This window comes from Cicer arietinum, chromosome 1 (genome assembly GCF_000331145.2).
Source record: "Cicer arietinum cultivar CDC Frontier isolate Library 1 chromosome 1, Cicar.CDCFrontier_v2.0, whole genome shotgun sequence".
Taxonomy (NCBI): domain Eukaryota; kingdom Viridiplantae; phylum Streptophyta; class Magnoliopsida; order Fabales; family Fabaceae; genus Cicer; species Cicer arietinum.
The window spans coordinates 19,216,858-19,231,490 of record NC_021160.2 but is presented as its reverse complement, the minus strand read 5'-3'; the positions used below and the strand labels follow the sequence as shown (position 1 = coordinate 19,231,490).

At 33.2% G+C, this 14,633-nt stretch overlaps 1 protein-coding gene across 1 annotated transcript; it reads right to left on the bottom strand.

Annotated features, from left to right (window-relative positions):
- Window positions 1-4,495: 4,495 nt before the first annotated feature.
- Window positions 4,496-13,419, bottom strand: LOC101503890 (squamosa promoter-binding-like protein 1). Its single transcript, XM_004488143.4, has 10 exons — window positions 12,299-13,419; window positions 11,712-11,896; window positions 10,582-11,240; window positions 10,346-10,420; window positions 10,143-10,250; window positions 9,933-10,050; window positions 9,443-9,584; window positions 8,722-8,872; window positions 6,322-6,957; window positions 4,496-5,295 (listed from the first exon to the last, which is right to left on the bottom strand). The coding sequence occupies exons 1-10, from the start codon at window positions 12,871-12,873 to the stop codon at window positions 4,840-4,842; spliced, it is 3,105 nt and encodes a 1,034-aa protein (XP_004488200.1). The 5' UTR covers window positions 12,874-13,419; the 3' UTR covers window positions 4,496-4,839.
- Between the last annotated feature and the right edge of the window lie 1,214 nt (window positions 13,420-14,633).

Sequence of the window (14,633 nt, the reverse complement as noted above, 5' to 3'; positions counted from 1 at the left end):
GATAAGCTGAGATCGTTTTCATTTCAAGTTTGGTTTCTAGAGCAAACATTTGCATAACCAACAATCATTGTGGGAGTTGATTGTAAGACTCTTCCCAATTGCCATAAATTTGTTCGATCGTTTTATTCTTTCTCATCCAAGCCTTTCTATAACTAACAGTGTAGTTGTGTAAAGCCCGAATCTGAGAAATAATGACCTTCACTTTGATTGAAAGATCCATTACTTGCATTACACTTATACATATCATGTTATAATCGAGTTTCGTATGATCTTGTGACAATGTAGAATTTGTGCATATATGAGGTATATTCAATTTACCAATCACCCACAGTTCACTCTTTTTGCGTTTTGAAACTATGCATCTAAAAAAACAATTTGGACTTGAACAATAAATAACATACCTTTCAAAATCTGATTTTTATACCACAAAATTCAATGATTATTTTAAATGGTAACGTTTGATTGCATGTATGCATTCATCTTCGTTTTGAAACTTCATTCCAACTGCAAGAGTTTCATCTACTGCAGGGAATTCATTAATGAACAAGTGATCAAATTCACTTGATTGCTCTTTAGTATCTAAATTAATGTTCTTCAGGTGAGATGGTAGATCGAATTCAAGTAGGATAGGTTGATCTTCTACTTCTATATCTTCGTCAACATCAATGTCATCGTCAGAATTACCAGATGATTCATCGAAGTATGTTTCATCCTCTTCACTATAATCACCTCATTCTTCCTCGTTGATATTATATAAGACATTAAGGGGAAGATCGCATTGTGAACTTGTTGGAGGAGATTGATGATGGAGTTGAAAACTTTCCGGATGAGTTTGTTCTAATTGGATAGAGTGTGGTTCATAGTGTTGTGATGGAAAATATAAGTCGGGTTGATAAGGGTTGTTTTGATCAAAACATGGGTTGTAGTCGGGATTAGGTATGTTTGAGGTCGATGGTTGATTAATGTTTGTTGATGGAGGACCAAACTCAAAGATAACATATAACTCGATTGTGTCAAGTTGTGACCATTGTGCATAAACATCAAACATCAATTCAACGTCTTCGGCGTCGCAAACCTTCATCAGTTCAAATTTTGTTGTATTTTCACCAAAGAACACAATGTGTCAATAAACTATATCACCAAATAACCTTTTTGTAAGTATTTTATTTTTTTTATAACTTTTTTAGGCTCATTAATTATTTTATTTTTGTTATATATTATTAATTTCAGTCACCCTTATGGATAAACTGAAATGTCAAGGTAATGTTAACAAAAAAACCAAATTAAGTCATATTACCATATTTGCAAGCGGTTGGCTTCGGTGAAGTGATCAAATTCATAAATTATAAAATAGATGTCGGTCAGATTACTACTATGGTTGAGAGATAGAGACTAAAAACTCACATGTTTCATCTTCCAGTAGTTGAGTGCACAATAACTTTGGAAGATATATACTACATTTTAGGATTAAATGTTTGTGGTTTTCTTGTTAGCGGTTAAAATTTTGTGCACGTTAAAAGAAGTTTGTCATGATTACTTAGGAGTTATCTCACCTGATGGAGCAACAAAAGGTAATTCTGGCTCAATGATACGTTTGACGATGTTGGTGAAGATGCATCTGTATTAGAAAAACAAGCATCATATCGAGCATATATCTTACGTATGATCGGAGGGTTATTGATGTCTGACAAATCCAACAACCGTGTACGTTTAAAATATCTTTCACTATTAGGAGATTTAAATAAAATATCCCAATATAGTTAGGGTTCAGCGATTTTAGCTAAACTTTATAGAGAAATATGTCTTGCAATGAAACCCGATGTAATGTCTATGGGAGGATGTGCATTGTTGTTGCAAAATTGGGCATGGTATCATTTGTCTTGTGTCGCTCCAGAATCTCCCAATGCATTGATACTTCAACTTGCACAAAGATAACTATATTATTTTTATATTATTTTTTCTTTTTTTAAAACCATCTGTTTACCATATTACTAATTTTATTATATTTTTTATTTTTGATATATTCGACATATTTAATTCTTGTGGTCTAACGACGTAGAAGGATACCGAAAAACAATTAATCACATGATGGTTGAGAAAGTAATATATTCATTCACATTTATTTGAACTTTTTAAATATTTTATTTTTTATACTTGTTATAATTACTTTAGCATATTTTTTACATATCAGTTTTATTGGAGACCTTATCTCGGGTTCCAACATGAAGTTTCCGAAGAAGAGATGGTCATTTGAACTGCATGTATCTATCTGCATTGTTATCATATTGTTGAAAAACGTCATACAAATAGAGTCACACTTCAGTTCGGTCTCTATCAACAAATACCACAACCACCAAATGACATGAAAATGTACCATGAGGTTGACATGAGGCATGGGATTGATGATAATTGGAACTGGGTTTGAAGGGAAGAAATTAAACATTGGAACGAGCATCATAATTACGTGTTGCAAGGTAAGATCGTAAAAGGTGTTTTATGTCATAGCACATAATATATGATTTGGTTTATACAACACACAAAACTATTTATATTTGTCGAACAATATCTTTGTGATCCTCATTTACAACCGCCGTCATATCTTCATGTGCAGTCGACCTCCCAATCAACTCCACAACAACAAAACATAGTAAAATTGTCTTTATCATCACCTCACCTACATGTCCCACTAAATTTTCATGTTATGATCCACCACCGACTCAGTATTACATTTCGTCGGTGCCAAAAATACCAACCCCCAGTTATCTGACATAACGGGAGCTTTATTATAATTTGTTTGGAACTCAGTGAACAACTCTTGAGTCGACTTATGTTGTGTTTGATTTCATGTATAATCCTCAGTCTCAAAATTTTATGGAAGCAGGTGTCAGTGGTTCTAATCCACCAACAACTTACATTAAGGATAATGATCAAAATCAGGATGAACCAGAAGAATCTCAACTCGTTCAAAGAGCTAGACGAGTTCGACGACATCCTAGATGTGGAATTGGAGGTCATTTAGGTGGACATCATTAATATAAATTTGATGTTTTTTTTCTTAAATGTGATGTATTTTTTCTGTTAATTTAGGTATTTGATTTCATTTTCATGTTATTAATATAATTTTTTTTTAAATATTATTATTATTATTTGTTTAAATTTTGATGTATTTTTTTCTTCAATTTTAATGTTTTGTTTTTTGGAAATTTATAATATAATTTACTATTTTTAATTATAATTATTTTAGTTATAATTATAATTATTATTTATTAATGTATTTTATTTTACGTGTTTTATGTCATAGCACATAATATATGATTTGGTTTATACAACACACAAAACTATTTATATTTGTCGAACAATATCTTTGTGATCCTCATTTACAACCGCCGTCATATCTTCATGTGCAGTCGACCTCCCAATCAACTCCACAACAACAAAACATAGTAAAATTGTCTTTATCATCACCTCACCTACATGTCCCACTAAATTTTCATGTTATGATCCACCACCGACTCAGTATTACATTTCGTCGGTGCCAAAAATACCAACCCCCAGTTATCTGACATAACGGGAGCTTTATTATAATTTGTTTGGAACTCAGTGAACAACTCTTGAGTCGACTTATGTTGTGTTTGATTTCATGTATAATCCTCAGTCTCAAAATTTTATGGAAGCAGGTGTCAGTGGTTCTAATCCACCAACAACTTACATTAAGGATAATGATCAAAATCAGGATGAACCAGAAGAATCTCAACTCGTTCAAAGAGCTAGACGAGTTCGACGACATCCTAGATGTGGAATTGGAGGTCATTTAGGTGGACATCATTAATATAAATTTGATGTTTTTTTTCTTAAATGTGATGTATTTTTTCTGTTAATTTAGGTATTTGATTTCATTTTCATGTTATTAATATAATTTTTTTTTAAATATTATTATTATTATTTGTTTAAATTTTGATGTATTTTTTTCTTCAATTTTAATGTTTTGTTTTTTGGAAATTTATAATATAATTTACTATTTTTAATTATAATTATTTTAGTTATAATTATAATTATTATTTATTAATGTATTTTATTTTACTTTATTATTAGTATTTTTATTTTTTAAATAATTTAATTAATTTTAATTTATTAAATAATTAATGATAATTGTTAAAATGAAGAAGAAGAAAAAACAATTGCAAGCAGCAGGTCACTACCTAGAGTAGCAACCTCCTATTATGAATTAAACAAATGGCTTTCAATTGGTCGCTTCCCGGACCAGCAACCTCCTATTAAGTTGAAAAAGTAGGACAATCGCATAACATTTTTTCGTTGTGGCATTTTGGTTATAAAAAAAAATCCACAAAAAACTTCTAATATAAACAATAAAAAACAGAATTTCATAAATCCTAGTAACTCTACAGTTGAGTATATTTAAAAATATTGTAGCATAAATTTCAACACATAATTTGTGCATAATGACACCAAAATTCAATCTACATTCACCACCAAATTGTATAATTCTCTCATCACTAGTCTACTACATCTAGTAGCTTATCTATCTTTCATAATAGCATCATTAAATCATGATAGTTTAAAAATACTGACCTGTAATAATTTTTTACATTTATTGACTAATACAAAAGGTGTCCTAGGCTTACTATCTTGCCAATGCATATATATATATGACCTAATAACCTCATTTACCTAACAATTGATAGATACCATACTGAAAATTATTTTTGGATGAAACTTCAATACAATATTGATGTAATATACTATGAACCAAGACTTTCACTCTTCCAAAAAGAAAAATTCAAATCTATTAGTGCAAGGAACATCTGATGTAAAAGAACATTAGATTGATCCATACTCCAATGATTCCCAGCTGAAAGGTTGGAAAACATAGTAAACTTTTGGTGAGCTTTTGAAGAGCAGAGCCACACAGACACAAACAGCTGCAATGGCAACCATTGACAGCATCGCCGGTCGATAAACAAGTGCCCTCCTCATGCGGCCACCGCCGTAGGCCAACTTCTGCTGACAGAGACCACAATGATTTGGTGTTGATGTTGTTGCAACCTTCTCTGTATGAAAACTTGAAACTTTTGATGATTTAGGGCCATCTGATTGCTTCTTCATGTTTGCGTCAACGAGCGTGCTTGGGATGTCGAGCACGTGTTGAGTTTGGAAGTTCTTGCTTGTTTTTCTCTGCACAAGTTGAATGTAGGAGTAGTGGCCCCTAAGAGATGCATAGTCATTTGGTGTCAAACCTGTACCGTCCTTTGCATTTTTCCATGCTTCGAGTCCGACCTGATCATGAAACAAATAGATAAGTAAAACATTTTGTAATAAATCCCTCTAAAAGTAACTTAGTTAAGGATCGACAATCTACTACAAATCGTACAAGCTTTCCATACCTGATATACCCTTATATTATATGACCCACTTGCAAACTTCACGGATATTAAAAAATAAGTATCTGGTACCTAATCTACCAAAAGGATTGCTGAAGTCTTATAAGCACTACAAAGTTCGTAAGCGCTGTGGGATTAAACCCAACCCGATCAACTAAAAAAACTAAGGTGTTTGACCGCTGCAATAATTGACAGCGGAGGTGACTACAATTAATGCAAACTTTCCATCACCTTGTCACGCCTAGGCCAAATGATCGAAGAGTGTGGACGATGTTAGCAACCAAGCAACAGATCTAGGATAAGCTTTAATATCATCTTAGAATTTAGGATTAGGACTAACTCATCCCCATTAAATCAGCTTGTAAGGTGACGGATCTGCAAGCCTTATAAGCACCACAAAGAGGCGATACCTCTAGGCAATATGAGACTAAACTCACCCTCTCAACCTAGCATGCTAAAGGTGTTGCATTGCTACAATGAAGACAGACTATGTGGCCGAAAGGCAGATTTTCAAACCAAAAGTTCAAGTGTTTGTGGAGGAGTCAAACCAGGAAGCTTCTAAAAAAGCAGCTAAAAACTCGTTTCAACTTAGGCAAGAAGCTATGGATGGAGTTTAAATCCCACCTAAGACAGTTTTGTAAGATGTTCATTAGTGTAACCGTTATTAATAAATAATTTTACATTCCCCAATTTTTTTAAAAAAATTAAAATATTTCTAAATTTGCAGAAATAATTAGACTATTTATTTCAAAGATGTTTTTTATATTTCGAAATAAATTGAATGCAAAAGACGAACTTTAAATCCCCTTGAAGTTACAATATAAAAGACTCTATCCAATGCACCCTTCTCCCATCCCCTAAGTTTCACAGTTAAAATATGAACTCAAGATACGATGATGCGTACAGAAGCAAAAAGAATTACCATTCCCGGATCATCAGTTAATGCATCCAACACATTCTCATAGCCATTCATACTTGCTGCAACATGTAGGGGAGTCAACCCAGCAGGCCCAACGGTATCGGGTCTAAACAAGAATCTGTCAGTGGACTTGTTGACTTGCATCTCTTTACTGTCTCCACCATCGGACGCTTTAACCGGCACAAAGTTTAACAGTAGTTCTACCATAGGCCTACAATTTCTCTTTACAGCTTTGTGTAAAAGACTCATGTTTAACAATGCAAGCTCCACAGAGGTATGTTCTCCGGTATCAACTTCACCCTCAAAGATTATGTCCAATAGTTTTTTTGTCACAGCACACCAATCATGGTCCATAGAGAAGCCAACAAGCGATGTATACCGATTAAAATGAAAGCGATCTTGAACAGGTGCCATTGGCCCTAGCCTAAATTTTACACGAATTCTATGAAGGAGCCAACCCATTTCTTGTACGAAATACATTGCTCGAGTCTTTTCTTCCATTAATTTGGTTTTGATCTGGATGTCGTCGGCAGTCTCGGCTGCCTCAATGACAGTCTCTAGCGTACATATCTCTGAACAAATTTCTTCCTCTGCAACTATGAATGGAAAGGAACAGCTGCCAAAACCGTTATCTTCAACCTGATCAAAGATTACAAATCAGAGACATAGATATAGCTTCAAAAGAGATAAAAATTGAGAAAGAAAAACACAAATATGAAAACATTTTTATCGGATTCTACCACCTGGCAATTCCCTGCTTCATTTGTAGAAATGATCAATTCCATATGCATTCTAGATATATAAGCCATTTCATAAACATTTTCCAAGAGATTTGAAAATTATAGTTTGGTGTCTGTCATGACATATGACAAAGCATCTCTTTCAAAGAATTAGTTTCACCTAAGAAAAAGCCGCATGATTACAGGTAACTCAAGATTTCAAGAGCAAGAAGGGGAATATCAGACTCAACACTCTCCATTAAAGATTGGTTTTAAATCGATTGTATGAAAAAACTAGAACTATTCAAAATCATTAATGCAACCTGAATCCAACACATGAAAATTAAATAACAATCACATAATAACGGAAGGAAAATATGTATATTATTTCTGAAATGGAATTATAGTAGAAGGGAAATTCTACGGCCACAAAGCCAGGCATAACTGATTAAAGATATAGCAACCAAAGTGCAGCTACTCTCATCACAAACAAACAAATCAAGTAATTTTCTTGACTTTGAGGGTGTTCTTTCTCGTTTTTCTTCCAATTTCATCTTCAAGAAATTCAAAATGTGCAAGTCGAATCATGTATCTAGTTCAAACCCACCAATTTTGAGAATTTGGACATCCAATTTAGAGTATGAATTTAATCTAATCCTTGACGTGGTTGGTAAATATCATTTCATATCAATGGACAGAGTTTACTGGTGCTATTCATTTATCCAAAGTGGATACCCACTAAACTATATCACTTCCGTAAACTTCATCTCAAATCAGTACTAGTATTCGAAGGTGAACGTTGATGATTTGAAACTCATCCAAGTCGATCTCACTTCAACCGACGTCGATGGCAACCTTCCTTATTTAGGAAGTTATGGGAATTCAATTTCTGCGATTTTGACCGCAAGCAGTTGTTGGTTCTGAAATGAGAAAGTTTACCATCGGCTTTGTTTAAAGTGAGACCGACTTGAATGAGTTTCAAATCGCTAACATTCGCCTTCAAATACTGGTCAAAAATTTGTGGAGGTGATACAATGATGTTCACTATGAATAAGTGAATAACTCCGTGAAACTCTATCCATTGAGATGAAATGATATTTACCGACCACTCCACCGATTATATGAAATTCATACTCTATATTGTATGCTCAAATTTTCCTGATCAAAATCAGTGAATTTTAATTAGGTATATGATTTAGCTTGCACATTTTCAATTTCTAGAAAAAAAACAAGAAAGATAGAAAAAGAACATCATCGAAGTCGAGAAGTACTTGATTTGTTTGTGATGTGAAGTGATGACTCTCCAGTTCTTTACAAGCTTCATCAAAATTAAAGAAGTTCACAATGAAGAAAATGAAAAACACTTTTAGAGCCCATTTGTCACAGTTTGTTTAGGAAACAATCACTTTAGGAGTTTTCATCCATTTGTAATAAATTAAAAACAAAATGAGAATCTGAAGAAAAAAAATCTAAAAACTGCTTCGAACGAGAAAGATGACTTTTTTTTTAAAAAAGAAACAGTGATTTTGATTATGTTTTTCTTAAAAATCTCTAAATTATTGAATACCGAAATCACTTTTTTTATAAACTATATCAAACAGACCCTTAAGCATATTTCATTTGGCTGAAAGAATGCCAATGAAAAAGAAGTATGTATAGGAAAATAAATAATGTAAGAAACCACCTCAATAAACCCTCTTCCAGTCATATTCGGTATATGACAAGAGAAGCTGAGTTGCTGAAGCTCATGATCTCCAATGGCTGCATCACCACCATCAATCAAATCATAACACCTATCCTGTAGCAGATACTTCCCCTCAAGTGCGCAGAGCAACCTGAAATCAAGAGGAAGGGATTAACTTTGCCAATTCGCATTAAATGTAGAGCATGAATCTTCCTCTATTCCCAATTCATAAATGAAATTATACCATGGAGGTACTATTTCCTAGTTTCTCTCGCTCTTATTCATTTTCAAAACTATTGCGGTGCCTATAAAAATATTGCATACTATATATTATAATCATATGAAATTTTATTTTCTTTCAAAATCCTACATAATCATTGCTGAAGTAGAAGGGGGATATATCTCAAACAAGCAACAAAAATTTGTCACTAATTTCTTAAATAAAGTTTTATTACATGATTAGCTCTTGCATTGTTTCCTTAATTTGCAGAATTATATTTCCATATTTTCAGTTGTTAGGCCAGACTTTGTTTCCTACAATTCAAGGCTCTACCAATTACAGCATTTATGTGCATTAAATAATATTATTAAGGTAGTATTATCAATTTGTTAGTCAACAATATTCAGATTATTATTTCCTTCATCTCTTTCAAGTAATAGTATATCCAGCAGCATGATAACTGAAATAAGTATTGTTCAAAATATGGCTTGTGGAAATTACCTTGCACTAGACAGGAAAAGGTTGAACCCTTTCACAATAAATTTTACATTTGCACTTGCAGAAACAGCAAGTGGTTTCACGCACAATATCTGACAACTTTGTGGGCTTCCAAGATGCAACGGAACATCTAAGACCACTTGACCTGCAGGAGATAATCAAGTAATAAAAAAAATATGTATTAGCAATAGATTGTCAAAAATTATCTATACTAAGATTTGGTATAGCTATTTTCTTCTAATTTTATCGTTCATTTAAACTGTTTCATTTACAAATTTATCCTTCTTTATTCAATCGAATAACTAAGTTATTTTAAACAACTACATAAAACTTTATAACTTATATTGCTTTTATCGAGTAAAGCAGACAGAAGGGCAGGTTAGTGCATGTCTGCATGCTAGAGCCCTTCTGCACTCTGCATGCTAGTAATGATAACTGAAATACAATCATGTGAGATGAAAGGATGCAACACAAACAGGAAGAAGGAACGAACCATTATACAGAATAGCTACAGAGTGCCGCACTCTTGTATATATCCATCCTGTACTCCAAAGAGAATCATTTGATGAAGCAATAAGCTTTCTCAAGCTGGATCCAAGATTATAGCATAGCTGCATTATGAAATAGTAATAAGCACATTCAGATTTATTGATTTAATTGCTCCATTAGGCCATCTACATAGGGTATTATATCAAAATTATACCTCATCCCATGCAGAATTTTCTAGGCGGAGACATATAGTTAAAATAATACAGCCAGGCCTTATATAGCTCTCTATCTCTGTCGGACTGTGGGATAACCAGTTAAGGATCTGGTGTTCATGAAAACCATAAATCAAAAACCATATAGAGAAACATTTCAGTGAAATTGTTGTTTATACCAATTTCAACATAGGAAAAAAAATACCTGTGATCGAAGAACAACGGGGAAATCATTAGGATCCTTGCCAAAGAGTTTGAAAACAATTCGATCTGTTCGACTCTGTAAACATAAAAAATAAATAAATAAAAAGCATAAATAAATAATGTGTTAATAAATGAAATCTTCGGGTAGCCACTAATTTCTTTGATATTAAGGTAATAGGAACATTATCAAATTATAAAATAATAATGAAACAAATTCGAATTGCTAAAGTAATTAACCTGGCCTTCACCGCTAGAACTAGATGGTGACTGAGTAGAGGTTGAATCCGAGTTTCTACTTGTCTGTGGTGGACTTGACTTGAGAGAGTCACATTGTACCGATGAAGGATGATAAGGTTGATGAGGAGAATTTCCGGGGTTCTCCATAGAATCCTGCACGTCATTGTATACATTATTCAGGTCGATATTAGTCAATCTGTTTCTTCCAGCTGTAGTCTCTGCGGCAACTGGTCGGGGTGGAAGGCCGCCCCTTGAAGGAAGTACATTTGAGGACTGTGGTATCAAACGAGAATTTGAACATCCTACTCCGACACATCCCGAAGGTATACATTTTTGCACTGTTTGATTGGTAGGAACTGTCTCACACGGTGACCTAGACTCTGGAGGGTCTTGACGGATTAGACCGTTTCTCGTTTCGGTAGAAGAATCAAAAGGTCTGGATGGTTCAGGACCATTTGAGTTTGTGTTTGGAACATTCTGTGCAGCTCCAGATGTTCCAGCTTTTACTAAATCTTGAGGTACCTCCAATAGGGATGCAGTATTTCTTCCATTTATCATACCAGCTACGTTTCCTCCGTTTATCGTACCAGCAACACTTGCCAGGTTCCCAATCAGACGAGATAGAACATCGATGTTTCTCATATGATCTGGGCCGTTTGCTGCAATTCATAGAAGGTAGAATATGTGGAGTCAAACTAAACATATCAATGATGAAATTTACAATAACTGTAGATAGACACAACCAATGTTTCAAAAACCAAACCAGACGGTTGAACCGTGAACCAACACGATCTACTGCTAAGTTATTTGAGAGATTCAATCGCGGTTTTGACCCGGGTTGAGCAGTTTAAAGAATTTGAACCATGACCTACAGGTCTCGCCGATTCAATCTCTAGTTCAGTTTTTAAAACTTTGGACATGAGAGTTCCAAAAACAGATAATGTGAATTTGAATAAGCTCAAAAGGAAACTTGGAAACATTCAACTTTTCAAGAATTGGTTTTGAAGAACACAATCACTATAGAAGGACAAACCTTACACCTTTTTAGTTGTCCTGTATTGATGTGTCGAAAAGTTAGAAGGCATATGGATACAAAATCAAATGATAACAAATGCAACACACAAACTCACAATGCATATTGGAGAGTAGCCTTAGTAGACTCATCAAAATATAGCTACTTCCCCTTTCTTCATTAGGAGAGTCTCCATTAACTAAAGCAGCATCAGGATGTGTCTTCCTCCTCCTCCTATTGTGACCTGCAAGACGCCTACGACAACTTCTCTTTCCTTCATCAAACTCTTGAAGAACATGAAACCTGTCATAGATTTAAGAAGTTGCACCAACTAAGGTGCTAAAGTAAGTGTTCTGAAAAGTAAAAAATGCATGTAAACCCGGTTTTAAAAACCCAACTACAAGAAACAGGGAGGGCTAAGTGTGTTAAAAACATTACACAACACAAACCCTAGATTCTTCATCTTTCTTTTTACAACATATTCCAAAAAATGAATGTAATTTATCACCGACACCTCAAATTGAAGGTGTGTCTAGTGTACGACACCAACACAGGTGGCTACATTCAACTTCTATTATTTTCAAATTATTATCATTGTCCACATGTCAGTGTCAGTATGTGTATGAGCTTCATAGAATAATAATGAACGTATCATAAATCTGAACTGTGCTCCCTAAGAAACTATCATTTTATAACCTAACTGACCTGCTACACTGTTGACAGAATCGCTGCATAACATTTCCCACCAGCGCCTTGCTAGCCTTAGAATGCACATCACAAACTTTGTGGCGACGATGATAATCCTTCGCATTACTAAGATCCGCCCTACAATCCTCCACCTGACAAACAGCCCGACTCATCGAAGTAGTCACAGATGTAATCTTTGTCTTCTTTCCACTTTTTTCATCCCCTTCCATGATAGGGTAAACTTGACCCCCAAGATTCAAATGAAGAGAACCAATTTCATCATCCATCTCCAACCCTTCATCAACAACAACACCCCTCCTCCTCTTCTCCAATTCTCTACTTCCTTCGCCACAAGTCAAATTGATAGAACCATCAACAATATTTGTAGGTATTTCGGGGTCAACCGGGAATAATTGCCGATTTCTACAATCTGTTGGCACTGAAGTCAGTTGCTTAGCAGTAAAAAGATCACCATCCCATCTCCAATCATTCAAATTCCAATCCAAACTCACCTTACCAACACTCTTCATCTCAGGCACTACTGGTTCATATAAATACTGATTTTTCCCCTCAAATCTAGAATCCATATTCATAACTCAAAACCCCTACCCTAACAAAACTATAAATAAATACCCAGATTCCAAATCCACTAGAATTAAATATCCAATTGAAGCAATTACACAATTAAATACCCAATTGAAGCAATTACATAAAAATCCTAACTTTAATTATAAAACTTTCATCAAATAGAAAAAGCAACAAACCCCTCAAGCTGCTTCATCTATACATCATCATCTACAGAAGAAGCATAGACATGGATCCAATTCCAAACAAAAGTTGCTAACCCAAACCAATAAAACACGGTAGAAATTACCCTGAAATCATAGAAAAAAGACTCAGAATTGAAAAAATCATAGGTTGCAGCATGAATTCACAAGTGTGGAAGTTGTTGAAAGAAGAGAAGAAATTGAAGAGAAGAGAAAGGAAGATGACAGAATAATGGTATAGGAAGTGGCCACAGAAAGCATGCGTATAACAAAGGGAAAATTAGGAAAAGGTTAGGAAAGAATTTGTGGGAAAATGCTGTTTATGTGCTGAGACAGTACTTGCCTCAACCTCTCTTTCTCTCTCCCTATTTCAATGTGACTTTGTTTTTTAGTGTCAAATTAATTTCATGACTAGACTCACACATCATTTTTAGTATAGATATGTGCAAAATCTTAAATTCAAATTTAAATTTTTATATATCAAATTTTTTTTGCAGTTATGAATTTAGATGTATTTTAGAGGGTATAGTTGTTAGTATGTATATATTATTGTGATTTAATTTGATAATTATAATTGTTAGATCATTAAAGATTTTTTATTTTTACTATAATTATATGTATCATCGTATTTATGAATTGTCGTGATATGTTAGATGATAATTAAATTCGTATTATTGTTATGAATTTATAAATGATAAAAGAAATTTAGAGGTTATATAATCTCTCTCTTTGTTAAAACTATAATAATCTTTGCAAAGATTGGATTTGGATTCCATATATTATTTGTAATGCATATATTGATGTTTAGATCATTTAAATTTTGGAATGATTTAGTATATTGATGTTTAGGTCATTTAAATTTTGGAATGATCTAGTGAAGATTGAATGTGATTCATGTATAATTGTATCTCTTTTAAATGTAATGAATCTAGTATGTATGCATAAAAATACAAGAATTTGATTTTTAGAGTCTTCAATTTTATGATCTCTTAATCTCATATTAAATATTATATTTAAAATATTTATTTATTTTATATTATTTTTCATTTTAAAATATCAATAAATTTTTTTTTATTAATACTCTTATTTATTGTATTTTAATTTATCTAATTATTTCATTAATTATTTTATTAATAAATATATTTCATTAATTATTTTATTAATAAATATATTTCACTAATATATCACACCTATACATGATAAGACTTTAAAATTAGTTAAAATTAAAATTAAATATCTATAACGTTCAAATGAAAAAATAAAAATTACACTTGTATGAATTAAATCATTTACTCAATCCTTTCATTTATCATAGAAACTAACATACTTAATGATATCCTTAAGAAATGTAAAAGGGAATAGTTGGTTCTACCTTGAATGCTCCAAATTGACTTGGAGTAAGGCCCCTAGAGTCTAAGAGTGTTCGTTTTGACTTTTGAGTGAAGATAGTAAAAGCTAAGAGGGTTAGAGAGAGAGAGAGAAGAAATCTCTTTTTTTTTTTTTTTGTTACACTTACAAAAGAGGGAGAAGAAATATCTTACTTGGTAGGAAATAATTGTGATGAAGAGTATGATTAAAAAAGTGTG

Excerpts from the sequence above, each read along its gene's own strand:
- LOC101503890 (XM_004488143.4), bottom strand. The coding sequence starts at position 12,873 with ATGAATATGGATTCTAGATTTGAGGGGAAAAATCAGTATTTATATGAA. Across the intron at positions 10,421-10,581 it reads GTTCTAGCGGTGAAGGCCAG|AGTCGAACAGATCGAATTGT; the intron begins GTTAATTACTTT and ends TTATGTTTACAG. Across the intron at positions 6,958-8,721 it reads CTGGAAGAGGGTTTATTGAG|GTTGAAGATAACGGTTTTGG; the intron begins GTGGTTTCTTAC and ends ATCTTTGATCAG.